The following is a 14,970-nucleotide window of genomic DNA, read 5'->3' as shown; positions in this document are numbered from 1 at the left end:
CTCAGTCTAATCATGAGGAAATACCAGACAAACCCCATCATGACCAAACATCAGAATGAGAGACATCCTACTCTACAAAAGTATCAAGAGCATGAAAGACAAGGAAAGACCTAGAAATTGACATATATTGGAGGAGACTAAGGAGACATGACAATGTAGATCCTGGAACGTAAAAAGGATATTGGTGGGAAAACGGGAAATTCTTTTAAAGTCTAGTTTAGTTAATAGTATTGTACCAATGTTGATTTCTTAGTTTTGATCATTATTCTGTGGCAGAATTTCTCAAGTTTTGGCACTGTTGACATTTTGGGTGGATAATTCTTTGTGCATTGTAGGATGTTCAGTAACATACTCAGCCTCTACCCACTAAATGCGAGTAGCATCTCCTTTCTTCCATTTGTGACAATCAAAAATGTCTTAAAACATTGCCAAATGTCCCTTGGGGAACAAAATCACCCCTAGTTGAGAGCCTCTGTTCTATTATGTAAGATGCTAATATAAGGGAAGGCTGGGTGAAGGACACTGAAAACTATACTACTTTTGCAGCTCTGCCCTAAGTCTAAAATTATCTTTTAAAAAGTATTATTACTACTGTGCTCATATATGCTTGTAAAAAAGAATCAAAATGTTATGTTAGAACTTAAGTTCCCATTTCTTCCTTCACCTGAATCACCAGTGTTAGTCATTAACATATTTGAATAAATCCAGAAATTTTCTGTGATATAAAACTAGTTTTTACACAATTGAGATAATTGTATGTACTGTAATAATACACATAATTAAATTATTTTTTGTTGATTTTTTTTGGTTTTGTTATGGTTTCATACATACTATAATTGCCACACTGTACTGTGACTTGCTTTTTTTTTTCACCCAGCAACACATATCCTTGCTATGGACCAGACATTGTTTTTGAGTGCTTTACATAGATTAACTCATTTAACCTTTACATCAAAGGTATTTATGAGATATGTATTTTTCTTACCCTCATTTTGCAGATGGAGAAGCTGAAGTGCACAAGTTAAGTAATTTGTTCAAGGTTATAGCAAATGGTAGAGCCAGGCTTTGAATCTAAAGCAATCTGGCTCCTGAGTGCTCTTAACCTTCAATTCCCATCCTGCCTCTATAATTTGTCATAGACATGTTTCCCTGTGTTTCATGTCATTACACCTCATTCTTTTTAACGGTTATGTAAGGGCCTGTGCTATAGATGAACTGTAGTTGAACTCTTCCCTGTTGGTGTCTTGACTCCCATGTCTATCTCCAGCCCTAGGTCTCCGACCACCTCCTCAGTGTCCCACGAGTGCCACAGACTTAATTTTAAATTGACTCATTCAACTATACTTAAATAAAAAAATAAATTAAAAAAATAAATTGACTCAAACTGAGCTCATCATCCTTCCATCCGCGCCTCCCATCTGAATGGCAATGCCAACACCCACTAGTCACCCAGGACGGAGGCAGGAGCCAGACTGGGAGGAAATAGGTGAAGTAAAGTAGACTCCAACGGAAATGTAAGGTGCTTGGGTCATGGGTCAGTAGCATAGGGAAAGAGACTTGCACAAAAAATTAAAAGGAGGTGGGCTAGCTTTGGACATCTGGAGGAAACAGGTGGGAAGACGGAGGATGCAGGAGCCAAATTTAGGCTTCTGGGTTCCTAGCTGTTCATCACCAAGGTAACTGCGTTGCTATGGCAACAGCAAAGGCAGCACAGCCTCTGCCAAGAACCTTCTCTGCTGCAGTTACCTCCATACAAACCAGACACTTCCGCATGGGGAGCTGCTGCTCTCCGGGTACGGCTTAGGAAGGCGGGAATTGCTGCTGCAGTAGCCAATCGGATGAGCTCTGAGGCGAAGGACGCAAAGGAGAGGTGAGGACTTCTTTGAAGCTCGGCAAAGGGCGTTGACAAGGAGGGCTCGTGTCCCTTTCCCACCACTTAGGGGCCGACGAAAGGAGGAGGGCGGGGCCTGGGTGAGGCCGACCGGGGGCGGGGCCCAGGTAAAACCGTGTGGGGTCCCGCCCACCCCCGCTTCTGCTCAATAGGAAGCCAGAGAGCCCGTCCGGACAGTTGGGGTGTCCAATGAGTGTCGTCGCTAGACCCCGGTGCGGGGCGGGCCCATCCAATCGGCAGCGGCGGTGGGCAGGCGCGGGCGGCAGAGGCGGTGCGGCGGAGGCGGAGCGGGCTCTGCGGCAGGAGGGAAGATGGCGGATGAGGAGAAGCTGCCGCCCGGCTGGGAGAAGCGCATGAGCCGCAGCTCAGGTGCCGTGGGGGTCGGGGCTGGGGCGGGGCCGCGAGGGCCCGCGGAAGCAGGGCTCGAGCTCGCCCCTCGGGCGCGGCGCCGCCCCTCGATTGCCGTGGGGTCTTGGCTCCTCCGCGTCGTCCCAGGGTGACGGCCCGGCTCACCCCGTGGGGGCTGCGAGCCTGAGGAGTGGGGAACCCTGAGGAAACTGAGGCAAGGAGCGGGGCCGGAGAGGCCCCTCGCACGGCCGGGGTGATAGGGGGACGGTGATCCCTCGGCACTCTCTCAGACGATGGCCCTGGCCCTGCCGATCTGACACCTTTCTTTCGGCCTAATGCACGTGACGTCCGGGGAGAAGGTCTTTGCACCCCGCTGGGCCCAGGGGGCACCCCTGGGGGAGGACACCCCAACCCCATGCTCAGGGCGGGGCCCCAGGGTTGCTCGGCCTCGGGTCCACAACCTCCTACTGCTAACATGCCTACTGCCATCCATACCTAATTCTGAGTTTGCGATATCCGCCCGGTGGTATTCTGCCTGAGAACATCCCCCCGTGCTCCGGGACCCGATTTAAGGCTTTTCCCCCAATAATAATGTCAATAATAGGGCACGTTTATCTCAGTGCCAAGCTAGGTGTTTTCTTTCTCTGATTGGCTACAATTCTGGAAGGTAGGTAGTTATTACTCCCATTTTGCAGGTCAGGAAACTGAGGCCAGAAAACTGAAGGAACTCGCTCAAGGTCATTCATTTCGGGGGGTGGGGACTGGGTTAGAATCCAGTCAGTCTGACTCCACAGCCCCCTGCCCTTCTTACTGCAAACCACTGAGATACACTGAGGTCCAGTGTTTCACTCCGCTGGACCAGAGCTCACAGTAAATCACAGTCGCAGTAAGAATTCCGATTTATTGAACGCCAGGAGCTCTGGTGAGCACTTTGCATACATCATCATCGACTCTCCACATTAACCCCATGAGGTTTGATGTCCTTATTCTCTCACCTCACCCCCACTTTTCAGATGAGAAAACTGAGGTTCAGGGAGATGGAGCCCATTGCCAAGGTGTTAGAGGCAGTCAGTGGCTCAGCTGTCATGCACCCTGCTGCAGCCCTGGCTGTGACCTGCAGCATGAAGCTGATGCTCTGCTCAATTCAGGGCCCCCACTCCCTCCATTTCTTCCGAGTGCAACCCTAACAGTGTTCCCCGTGGGTGACATCCGTCCCTTCACGTTGGTGGGCACAAGTCCTCCACGTAACCCAGGCAAACTCTCTGCCCCTGGGATGACAGCCTATCTCTACTGGGTCCTACTTCAAGCTTATTGTTTGCGGCCCTCACTCCATGCTCCTTAGTCTCTGGGTAACATCTGGCCCCAGTAATGCTGGCCCCCAGTTCTGCAGCAGAGTACACTGGGTAGGGGAAAAGAGCAGAGCTTTTGTGTCTGACGCACATGGGTACAGTTCCTGCCTCCCCCACATGTGCCTGGAGCAGAGTAAACACCCAGGAAACGTTGCTTAGTTTTGTGGTCTATAAAATGGACATAATAGTTGCTACCACACTCCTGATGTGTGCCAGGTGCTATCCTAAGGACGTTACAGATATGAACTCATACAGCCCTTACAGCAACCCTCCAGGCAGGTATTGCCGTCATCTCCATTTTACAGGTGAGAAAACCGAGGCCCAGGGAAGGTTGATCATACAGTGAGTGAGTGGCAGAGTGGCAGATTTGAACGGGCGGTCTGGCTGCTGAGTGCACGCTTGGAACCTTTCTTCCTCACCTGGGGTTACTTTCCCCCTTGAAGTTATGAATGACTGAAGTTATAACGTGGTCTTATTGCTTGTTTGGTGTCTGTCTGCCCCCACCTAGAATGTTAGCTCGCTAAGACCTGGTGGCACTGGTGGACAACAGTGGGTTGGCTGAATGGAGGCATCTCACTGGCCAGTCCCTTATCACGGCCTTACGGTGGTGTCCTCTGAGCAGGTCCCAGCTGAATTCCACTCCCCCCTCTTCCAGGCCGGGTGTACTACTTCAATCACATCACTAACGCCAGCCAGTGGGAGCGGCCGAGTGGCAATAGCACTGGCGGCGGCAAAAATGGACAAGGGGAGCCTGCCAGGGTCCGCTGCTCACACCTGCTGGTCAAGCACAGCCAGTCGCGGCGGCCCTCGTCCTGGCGGCAGGAGAAGATCACCCGGACCAAGGAGGAGGCTCTGGAGCTGATCAATGGTGAGCAGAGGTGGAGACAGGGTCTGGGGGCCGGCGGGGGGCAGGTCCCTCTCCCCAGGGGCCAGACTGGGCCTTGCAGAAATCATGCCAGACTCTCTACCCCAGCTTGCTCAGCTGTCGGCTGTGGCCTTGACAGACCTGGAAGCGCCTCAAGCCTGCCTCCCACGGCTGCCTCTCCTTTTCCTCTCCAGCTGGTATTTGAGGGTGAGCCAGGGTAGGGGTGGAGGACCCAACCTTGGGGCTGGCAGACCTGGGTTCAGACGGTAGCCATGCCACTATAAGCTCCTTGACTTTGGGACATTCACGTTGCTTCCTTGAGACTCAGTTTTCACCTCTGTAAAATGGGCATCATCATATACCTGCCTCCAAGGGCCATCATGAAAGCTCAGTGAGATGAGAAAGTGCGTGGCACACAGTGGGTCCTCATTCAGTGGGAGCTATCCTTGAGAGTAGTATCATCAAGCAGGGTCCTGGGGCACATGTATGGATGGGTCAGGAGGCAGGTTGGAAAGGTAGAGTTAGTGAATTAACTCTGCCCTGAAGGAGGAGGCTGTTCCTCGTTCTGTTCTGTGTTTCCACAGTCTAGAGCAGCAGTCGATAGGCAAACTTTTTCTGAAAAGGCCAGATGGTAAATATTTTAGGTTTTGCGGGCCATACAGTCTCTGTCAGCTCTGCTTGGTAACTCCATAGCAGCCATAGATGATATGTAAACAGATGGGTGCGGCTGTGTGCCAATAAAACTTTATTTACAAAAACAGCAGGATTTGACCCGTGGGACATAGTTTGCAGCACCCTGGGCTACAGCTGTCCAGCGTGGCCACCACCACCTACATGTGGTTATTTCCATTTAAATTAATTAAATTTGAGTCATATTAAAGATTGGGTCCTCAGTCACACTGGGCACACTGTTCAGTAGCCACATGTGGCTAGTGGCTGCCATCTCGGACAGCACAGATAGAGAATGTTTCCATCCTTGCAGGCAGTTCTGTTGGACAGTGCTGGTCTGGATCACACGTGTGGTTTCATCATCCACTCAGCCTCTCTCACCAGAGATCCCAGACCCCTCCTGGGCCCTCCAACCCCACATAACCCGTCTCTCTCCCATGCCCAAATAGCCTGAGCGCCCATCCAGCTCTGCCAGGTCCTGGCTGTGTGACCTTGAGCATGTTACTTAACATCTCAGAGCCTCGATCTTTTCACTTGTAAAATGAGAGTTATGATAATAGGACCCACTGCATAGGGTACTTGAGAAGACTCTGACCTAATGCAGTAAAGCATGAATACCAGCCTTGGCATCTAGTAAATGTTCTGTAATTGCTCGTGGCGATTATGATGGTTGTTATTAGCACAGCCCTGGCATAATCAGTCCATATTGGCTGTTGTTTTGCTATGACATCACTGGTCTGGTACTTGGCCAGTGGGATTTTATTTTATTTATTTTTGTTATTTATTTATTCATTCCTGGTTGTGTTGGGTCTTCATTGCTGCGCATGGGCTTTCTCTAGTTGCAGCGAGCGGAGGCTACTCTTCGTTGCGGTGCGCAGGCTTCTCATTGTGGTGGCTTCTCTTGTTGCGGAGCACAGACTCTAGGTGCGCAGGCTTCAGTAGTTGTGGCACACGGGCTCAGTAGTTGTGGCGCATGGGCTTAGTTGCTCTGTGGCGTGTGGGATCTTCCCGGACCAGGGATCAAACCTGTGTCCCCTGCCTTGGCAGGTGGATTCTTAACCACTGCGCCACCAGGAGAGTCCCTGGCCTGTGGGATATTCTTAAACACACCTCTGCCCACACCTATACCCCCCATACAGTGTCTGGCACCTGATAAATAGCACCTCTTAGCCTCCTACCTCCCAGCCTGGTAGAGCAGAGCCAAGCTCTTGCACAGAATCTTGAAGGCAGATTCAAAGAGCTCACCTCCTGAGCTCCGTGAGGGCAGGGACTGGATCTGTCTCTTTCCCCACTGTATTCCTGCCACCCAACACAAAGCCTGGCCCACGGCTTTGCTCACAGCCTGGTTTCCTGAATCAGGAGGAAGCGAGAAGGATCCCTGGCAGAGGAAGTGGCAGAAATGAAGGCCTGTGGCTGGGCTGTAGGTAGGACTCAGGGGAAGGCTGTGCAGGGGACTGAAGAGGGATGAGACCCCTCAAGGGCAGGTCCCAGCCAGGTGGAGGACGGCTCAGAGTGAGGCCAAGAGTTTGGGTCCTTTCCCAGAGACCGCAGGAAACACATGGCCGCGTGTGACTGGGAGGGGGGCCCTGTGGCGCTGGCTTTTAGGAAAGAGCCGTGTGGCTGGAGGGTGACGGACCAAGAAAGCCAGAAGGCCCAGGGCCCAGGCTGGCTGGACCAGCGGTGAGCTGTGAGCAATGAGTGGGGTCTGGCGGCCCCAGGGGAAGAGGACGTGGCAGGAAACCCGGAGGAATCACGAGATGACCTCTTGGGTCCTCCTAGCTCCTAGAGGGGTCCCTGTTCTGAGGCTTCCGAACCACATGAGAGTGAGCAAGAGGTGATGGGCACTTGGAGGTTGAGCAGAGGAGGTGCCGTCACTGGTTGAGGGGGTTGGGAAGAGGCACAGTCTGGGGAGGGACTCACTAAATCTGAGGGTCTGAGGAAGAGACTTTGGCAAGGCAACCGTGAGAGGACCTGGATTCAGCAGAGCAGCAGGCCAGAGACAGAAGCCCTTGCGACAGTCCTGGCCAGAGATGGCAGGTGGACATGGGGATATCTGAGCATCACGTGGAAGGAAAGCTGTTGGGCCCTGGGGACTGCCTGGGAGTGGCAGATGAGGATGCCCCCCAACCCATCTCTAGAATGGACAGGGGTGTGTCTGGTGGGGCTCACACTGCAGTGGGAGCCTGGCGGTGCTGAGGTCAGCCGGGGTCTTGGGAAGGGGTGTCTGGGGGTGTGCCCAGTAAGCAGCTGGGCCCTGGGGCCTAGCCTTAAGGCAGTGCACACTCGGGAGTGTTAGCAGGGGTCCGACATGCCTGCCTGTGCCAGAGGCCTGGTGGAAGCTGTGGGAGGAATTTCAGCTAGAAACACTGTGACTTGAACTTGGGGCAGGTACGAAGCAGGTAGAGTAGATTCTAGAGAGATTTAGGAGGCAGAATCGGGAGGATAGGGTGATGGATTAGAGGGGCAGGGGTGGGGTAAGGTCAGAACCAGTGTGGCCCAGCCCTGGAGTCACACAGAGATGGATCTCGGTGCCAGCGGTGTAGCTTCAAGAAAGTGGCTTTACTCTCGGAGCCTCAGTTGCCTCATCTGTAGGATGGGGACAGGGTGGCCATGAAGATCCAGGGGCCGGCCAGCAGCTGAATGCTCAGCAGAGCAATGGGCTCAGTGTCGGACGCTTCCTGTCTACACAGCAGAGCCTCGACCCCAGTCATTTAGGAGTGTGCGGTGGGCACCATGGTCTGGACAAGGCTTCCGCCTACCAAGAGCTCCCCGCTGCTTCCCCATGGCCCATGGGTGGAGCTCTGGGCCAGGACGTGGGAGGCCTGGTGGGTTTAGCGTGCAGACCCTCCAGTGACCTTGGCCTGAGGCAGGCCCCCTCGAGGGTCATTACAAGGGAGCAGTGAGATGGCCCGGGCCATGGTGCACTCGGTAACCAAACACTTGTGTGGCACATCAGCAAGCTTTGGGCGCCTGGGCTTGGTTTTCTGTTTCGTGAAAGTGGATGTTGTCCCCCCTCCCCTGTTCTCGTCATGGGCTTGTTCCAGGTGATAAAGAGACCAGGATTGGGGCGGCACACTCTGCAGCTGGCAGCCTGGGTCTGTCAGTTCGATTTTAGGTCCTGTGCTCCCCAGTTGCCCCGAGGGGACAGGCTGCCGGCAGTGTGTCCACATTTTCTGCTGAGGCTCCTTTTCCCAGTGCTGGCTCCTCTGCAGCTGCTGGGCTGCGGCCACAGGCTTGTCAGGGATCTGGGTACCGGCTGCCTGTCATTGCCAGTGTCCTTGTGTAAGGAAGCCAGGCCATGGAGAAGCCCTCCCTGCCTACTCCCATCCCTCCATCCCAACATGCCCAGGGCCTGAGGGTCCCAGGGAGGCCCTGATGTGAGCAGCAGCCCCCCCCCCCACATGTAACTGTGCCCAGGGCCTGAGGGTCGGTGAGCACCTTTGGCCCAGTGTCCCCACCCAAGGTGGGTGGCTCCCTTCTAGCCTGCTGGTTTCAGGCTGGGTGTCTGGCCTCTCTAGGCACCCCCTGCTGGGATTTGGGCCTTGAAGGAAGGCAGACCTAATCCTGTCACCTTTTTCCCTGTCCAGGCCCCTTCCCTAGTTTGTCTCTAAACCTTTTTATTTTTTCTGGCCGTGCTGTGCAGCATGTGGGATCTTAGTTCCCCGACCAGGGGTAGAACCCACGCACCCTGCATTGGAAGCTCAGAGTCTTAACCACTGAACCTCCAGGGAGGTCCCATCTAAACCTTTTTAGAGTCAGAGACCAGTCCGTTTGTTCACTCACTTTCCCTGAAATAATTATGGTGCAGCTCAGGCTGCTATGACAGAATACCAGAGGCTGGGTGACATTTATTTCTCACAGTTCTGGAGGCTGGAAGTCCAAGATCAAGGTATCGACAGGTTTGTTTTCTTCTGAGGCCTCTCTCCTTGGCTTGCAGACAGCCACCTTTTGTGTGCTCACAAGGCCTTACCTCAGTGCATGCAGTGGGGAAAGAGAGAGAGAGCTTTTTGGTGTCTCTTCTTAAAAGGACACTAATCCTGTCAGATCAGGGCCCCTCCCTTACCACTCAACCTTAATTACTTCAGCAAAGGCCCTATGTCCAAATATCACATTGGATGGTTAGGGTTTCAATATATGAATTCTGGAGGGACATAAACATTCAACCTGTATTATTTATGGACTGACAGCTAGTAATTGTCAGAGGCTCACTCTGCACCAGGCACTGTTCTGGCAGTAATTCCTTTACCCTTCACAGCAGCCCTCCAAGGTCAGAGCTGATAATTAGCCCATTTTACAGACCAGGCAAGTGAAGCTCCAAGAGACGAAGTCACGTACCAGTCACGTACCAGAGCTCAGGATCGGTAGAGCTGGGATCCGAACACAGTAGTTGGGGTCCACAATCTACCCTGCTCTGCCTCAGCTGCCCCATTGGGTGAGGGTTAGATGGACGCTGTCTGGGTAGGGGGTGTTGCCGGTCAGGTGAGGCAGGGCATTGCTGAGAGCAGCCCAGGGTGTCTGGTTTGCACTTCCTTTCTTGCCTCCTCTGTAGCATTTGAGCCTGAGGTTCACAGAAAAAAGGCATGAGATTCCAGCATTTCCATCTACAGAACCCAGTGGTGGATCCCTCTCTCTCCTTCCCCATGACCTGTTTCTGTCTCATTTATTCACGAATTCCTTCAACATTAGTGAACACCTGTTCAGTGCACAGCACGGGGAGCTGGGGACACAGCAGTGAGCAAGGCCGACCTGGTCCCTGTCCTCCCCGTGTGAGGCGGCAACAGACGCACAAACAGGAAAGGGGTAAATGCAGGGCCCAGGGAGGCACCTCGCCTAGTGAGGCCTTAGGGAGACTCCTGGGTGAGACCAGAGGACAGCAGATGAGCTTCGGGTGGGAAGAGACGATTAAACAAAGGTTAAGCAAAGGCTGAGAGGTGGGGGGCGGGGGTGGGCAAGACTGGGCGGGACACCATGGGGGGTGTAAGACTGAGCTGAGGGGACACAGGGAGTTCTGAATGTAGCCTTGCATCCTGACTTATGGCCAGACCCCTGAAGGTCAGCTTTTGAAAGGAAAGCTCAGGAAGGAAGCGTTGTTTCTTTAAACAAAATCATTTCAGGCTCCTATCCAAGCAGAATATTTTCTGAGACAGTTGGCTGCTCAGAGGAAGTTTTGGGTGCTATGAACTATGGGGGACATGGGAATTCTTTGGCATTTCAGTGGTTAGGACTCCGCTTTCACTGCTAAGGACCCAGTGAACTAAGATCCCACAAGCCATACGGCTGGCCAGATAAACCCCCAAAAAACAAACAAACAGGGCTTCCCTGGTGGCGCAGTGGTTGAGAGTCCGCCTGCCGATGCAGGGGACACGGGTTTGTGCCCCGGTCCGGGAGGATCCCACATGCCGCAGAGCGGCTGGGCCCGTGAGCCATGGCCGCTGAGCCTGCGCGTCCGGAGCCTGTGCTCTGCAACGGGAGAGGCCACAACAGTGAGAGGCCCGCGTACCGCAAAAACAAAAACAAAAACAAAAAACTATTGGGGGGCAAACGCTTGGCTTTTATCAGTCTTTAGGCTGCTGTTGCTTGCACACATGCACTGTGTGCACACCTTGGCCACGCCACCTACTCTCAGGGGTTCCCTGCCACTGTGCCCACAGCTCCAGCTGCTGGAGGATGCAGCAGGGGGGTGCTTGTGCAGGGCTCAGGGCTGGGCCCGACTCCCCAAGTGCTGGGCATGTGCAGCAGTGCCCGCCAAGGTACCTGGAGGCGGGCAGGTGCACTGGGGAGCACCGTGCACTCAGGATTCCCTGGCTGGTGTTACTGAGGTCCGGACAGAAGAGAGAGGAGATATCCTGGTGCTGCCCGGGTGAGGCTGAGGGCACAACCAGAATCCAGGGAGAGGAGGAGGTAGAGGAGGGGTATCCTAGTGACATCCGGTTCAGATCGCAGTCACCTGTGAATGCGTCTGGCGCAGGGGGATCACCTACCTGGCAGCCCCAGGGCGGTGTAGAGAGCACAGCAGAGCATTACGGCAGAAGCCACTGCAGCATGCATGCAGTCCACAGAGGGTGGGGCTTGTGTCGCATCCGACGGAGAGCCTGCCTGACCAGGCGGCACGCCACGGTGACGGCCAGCGCAGACTGCGAGGTGCGGGCGAGGAGGACCAGGGATGGGCAGGTCAGAGAGAAGTAGGGGCAGCCTCATCAGCGGCTGGCACAGCCCACACGGAAGAGGGAACAGGATGGTGACAGCAAGGGCCATTTGTCAAGGCGTCTGTCTGTGCCGGGCACTGTGCTGCGGGGCCCTGTGGCCTGCTGGCAAATGGCTGACAGTTGAGGCTCAGAAGCAAAGGGACGGTGAGGACAGAGCGAGAGTGACAGGGACACGGGGGAGGCAGGGGTTACCGGGACAGCCGTGGAAGCAGCCGTGCAGATCAGATGCCGGGACACGCAGTTGCTGCTGTGACATGCAGTGAGACGGGGGTGGGCGGGGAGTGATAGGTGTGCTGTCACCGTCGTTCCAGGGAGATAGATGGATACCAGTGATGTTGAGGTCGGACAGGAGTCGGAGACCCATGGGCCGAGGTGAAGTTTGCACCAGCCGCTCATAAGGCAGATGGCCTGGCTGCGTGTCTGGGCCTCAGAGCACCAGGTAGATTAATCCGCGGTGTCACTGTGGTGCTCAGACAGGTACCAGGCGTGTCACAGCCTCGTTTAGGTCAGACAGGAGCAACGGGCAGAGGTGTCACCATGGAGTTCAGAAACCCACCGGTGGGTGTGACAGGGTGCCTCTCACATCCAGCGTGGGCTGGTGTCCCGTCGCTAAGCTGGGGGTGGTGCGTCCCAGGTCCCCCCAGGGGCCTCAGGGATAATGCCCCCCAGGAGAGTGGCTGTCAGGGAAGCCAACGTAGGCCTAGCTCGAGGCAAGGGGCTGTCCGGTGGTGGTCTGGGGAGGACAGGATGGGTTCTTGCTCCAAAGGCTCCTGCCTGGACTCAGGAGAGTGGCTGGCGGCCCTTTCCTACCCCCGCACACGCAGGGTCTGGGAGAGTCACACAGGTGCTCGGTGCTGCCCCCTGGCGCCCTCTGCTGGGAGCCCTTCGCCTCAGTCATCCTTTTCCTTCCCTCCTATCAGCCCGGCCTCCCTGTCCCTCCGGGGAGAATCGGTACCCAATGGGGACAGTTTGGGCTGCACAGAGGATGAATCTGGTGCGCTACCAACACACCCTGCTGTCTCTGGGGCGCAGTCTGTGGGAATGACGCGTGTCCCTTCCCAAGCCCCGGCTAGGCCGCCGCTGGGTCTCTTCACGATGCCCCAGTAAGCGGCCCTGGCCTTCCTCACACTTTGGACAGATGAGACAGCTGAGGACCCAGCCGTCTCCTGTGGCAGAGTTGCGCTGGCGCCCTGGCCTCCTGCCTTTCTCCTAGAAGCCTCTAGAAAACTCTCCACTGGGGCTTCCACCACTGCCCTGGGGCTCTTGGGGGACCCCTGGGTCCCAGTGTCCCTTTGTAACTTCTGTCTTCTGCTGTCCTCCCCAGAAGGGCCTGGGGGGTAGATTTTCTCAGAGTATGTGTGAGGGTAGGAAGAGGCCATGCTCTGTTCATTGTATGTTGCTGAGTGTATGTGTGGTGGGGAGTGACACAGCGGGCGGTATTGGGATGGGACGTGAGACCAGCTGGCTGTTGCGGTCACCACAGGGTCACGGTGTGCATGCATGTGAAAGGCACTTTCTGAGTGGAGTGCCGCCCTCCCTGGAGCCCTCTGCCCCGCCCCACCCCTGACGGGGAGGTCTCCCTGTGTGTCCCCCTCGCAGGCTACATCCAGAAGATTAAGTCGGGAGAAGAGGACTTTGAATCTCTGGCCTCACAGTTCAGTGACTGCAGCTCCGCCAAGGCCAGGGGAGACCTGGGTGCCTTCAGCAGAGGTGCGCGAGGAATGGGCACCACCAAACCCCGGCAGGACCCTCTGACCCACCAGCGCCCGCCCACCACCTAGAGATCGGGAGGGGTAACGCCTGTCGCATGGGCCTTTGGAGTCCACCAGGTGGCAGCAAAGTCCCTCCCTCAGGCTTCAGAGGCCGCCCTGCTGGGGGTCGTGGCCGCAGAGCCTTCTCCCCGGTGACATTCTCTCTTGCGGTGGGGAGTCCATCCGTGTGTCTCTCTGCTCAGTTGTCCCCATCACGGGCCCACCAAGGTGGGTACTTGCTGCCATTTTCCTCTCCTCCTGTTGGAGGTGTAAGGCTGGGGCCCCTTAGAGCCGCAGGGCATGTCCCCCAGCATCCCCTGCCCCGCCCTCATGGGTGGGGAAACCAGGGGTGAGGGGAGGAGGGGGTCAGATCAGCAACCCCGAGTTCAGGCACCTCCAGCTGGGGCTGTGGAAAGGGAGGGGCGGAGGGAACCAGGCCTCCGCCTCCTTCCCACTCCATCCCTGGGGTCTACAGAGCATCGGGGAGGGGCCCAGGATGGGGCGAGGGGTGTCAGGGAGCCAGCAAGGGTCTGTGGACCGCCTGCCCGCCCCGGGAGGCAAGGGAGACAGACAGTGTGGCAGGGGCTGGGGACCGGCACAGGGAGACCAGTTCATCCCTAGAACGCGTCTCTACATGCGCGGCAGAGACCGCAGCTCTGCCCTCATCCCTCACTTGCTGTCCTCAGCCTTCCCGGGGCCTCCCTAATTGCCCTGCTGCCCTCAGCTGGGCCCCACTCGCCACTGTGACCGGGCCCTAAAGCACGTGACAGATGAGTCCAAATGAGCGCCCGGGGGTGCAGGCGGGAGCCCCATCTGCTTGCCCTGCCTGGTCCTGGCCTGCAGCCCGGGTCTTGACCCCCCACCTGCCATCCCTCATGCTTCCTTCCCCAGGTCAGATGCAGAAGCCGTTTGAAGACGCCTCCTTTGCACTGCGGACAGGGGAGATGAGCGGGCCCGTGTTCACGGATTCCGGCATCCACATCATCCTGCGCACGGAGTGAGGGGCGTGGACGGCCCAGGCCCGCCGCACACACACCCCGCCCCCGCCCGGGTGGGTGCGGGGCAGGGTGGCCGGGTGCGCAGACTCCGCTCCCTGCTGCCGCTGACCAGCGGGCACCCCTCCCTGCTCGTGTCACACAGTATTTATTGATCCCAAAATGGCTGGGAGGGGGGCTCTTCACCACCGGGGGCTCCCTGCCAGACTCGCCTCCCCTTTAGGAATTGATTTCAGAAGGGCGCGGGGTGGAGAGGCTCGCCGGGCTTCCACATCCAAGGGCTGGGGGTGACCTGTCCCAAAGACAAGGCCTGGCTAGCTGAGCCGCCCCCTGTGTCCCCCCAGGTCCAGGACGGGGGGCGGGGGCAGGAGGGCCTTGAGTTATTTCTGGTTTTGCCACCTTCCTCTATTGGGTTGCAAAAAGCAAACGCTCCGCCTGGGGCCCAGGCTGCCTGCTGCTTGGGGGCCCTCTCTAAGCAGCAGTGCAGCACCTTCCCCAGCCTCCATTAAACCTGGAACCAGTGTTCTGCTGTCCCTGTCTCTCATTTCCTCCCTGCGGAGATGAGTGGGGCTCGACTGGAGGAGCGATCATCTCCCACCATCCCTGGCGTCCAGGTGTCCAGGCCGCCTTTCCTGCCTGAGCAGCCTCTCCTCTTCCTGGGCTTGGGGGCATCCTAGTGGCAGCCGGACTCTCGGGGAATTGGAGCATTGCTCAGCGCCAGCGCTCCTCACACTCGGGTGTTCAAGGGCCCTGACCCCCCAGCTCTGGATTCAGCAGGTCGGGTGGAGCAGGGCATCCTCGGGGAGCCAGATTGAAGCCCCCGTGCCCTGGGTGCTCTCGCCGCCCCCCTCCCACCAACTCCCTCCACGCACGTGGGCCACTTGAGTTAGAATGAA

At 56.2% G+C, this 14,970-nt stretch overlaps 1 protein-coding gene across 2 annotated transcripts; it reads left to right on the top strand.

Annotated features, from left to right (window-relative positions):
- The first annotated feature begins 2,116 nt into the window (after positions 1-2,116).
- On the top strand, positions 2,117-14,596 carry PIN1 (peptidylprolyl cis/trans isomerase, NIMA-interacting 1). Of its 2 annotated transcripts, none has more exons than XM_060145250.1 (4): positions 2,117-2,260; positions 4,244-4,456; positions 12,928-13,038; positions 13,971-14,596. In XM_060145250.1, exons 1-4 carry the CDS (start codon positions 2,203-2,205, stop codon positions 14,078-14,080), a joined length of 492 nt encoding a protein of 163 aa, XP_060001233.1. In that variant the 5' UTR covers positions 2,117-2,202; the 3' UTR covers positions 14,081-14,596. The 2 variants fall into 2 exon arrangements, with proteins under 2 accessions (XP_060001233.1, XP_060001232.1); XM_060145249.1 differs by lacking the exon at positions 2,117-2,260 and adding an exon at positions 2,274-3,893.
- The last annotated feature ends 374 nt before the right edge of the window (positions 14,597-14,970 follow it).

This window comes from Lagenorhynchus albirostris, chromosome 3 (genome assembly GCF_949774975.1).
Source record: "Lagenorhynchus albirostris chromosome 3, mLagAlb1.1, whole genome shotgun sequence".
Classification (NCBI taxonomy): Eukaryota; Metazoa; Chordata; class Mammalia; order Artiodactyla; family Delphinidae; genus Lagenorhynchus; species Lagenorhynchus albirostris.
The sequence above is the reverse complement of the archived record's forward strand: the minus strand, read 5'-3'. Positions and strand labels throughout refer to the sequence as shown.

Excerpts from the sequence above, each read along its gene's own strand:
- PIN1 (XM_060145249.1), top strand. The coding sequence starts at position 3,680 with ATGGGTACAGTTCCTGCCTCCCCCACATGTGCCTGGAGCAGAGTAAAC. Across the intron at positions 3,894-4,243 it reads CCGTCATCTCCATTTTACAG|GCCGGGTGTACTACTTCAAT; the intron begins GTGAGAAAACCG and ends CCCCTCTTCCAG. Across the intron at positions 4,457-12,927 it reads GGCTCTGGAGCTGATCAATG|GCTACATCCAGAAGATTAAG; the intron begins GTGAGCAGAGGT and ends TCCCCCTCGCAG.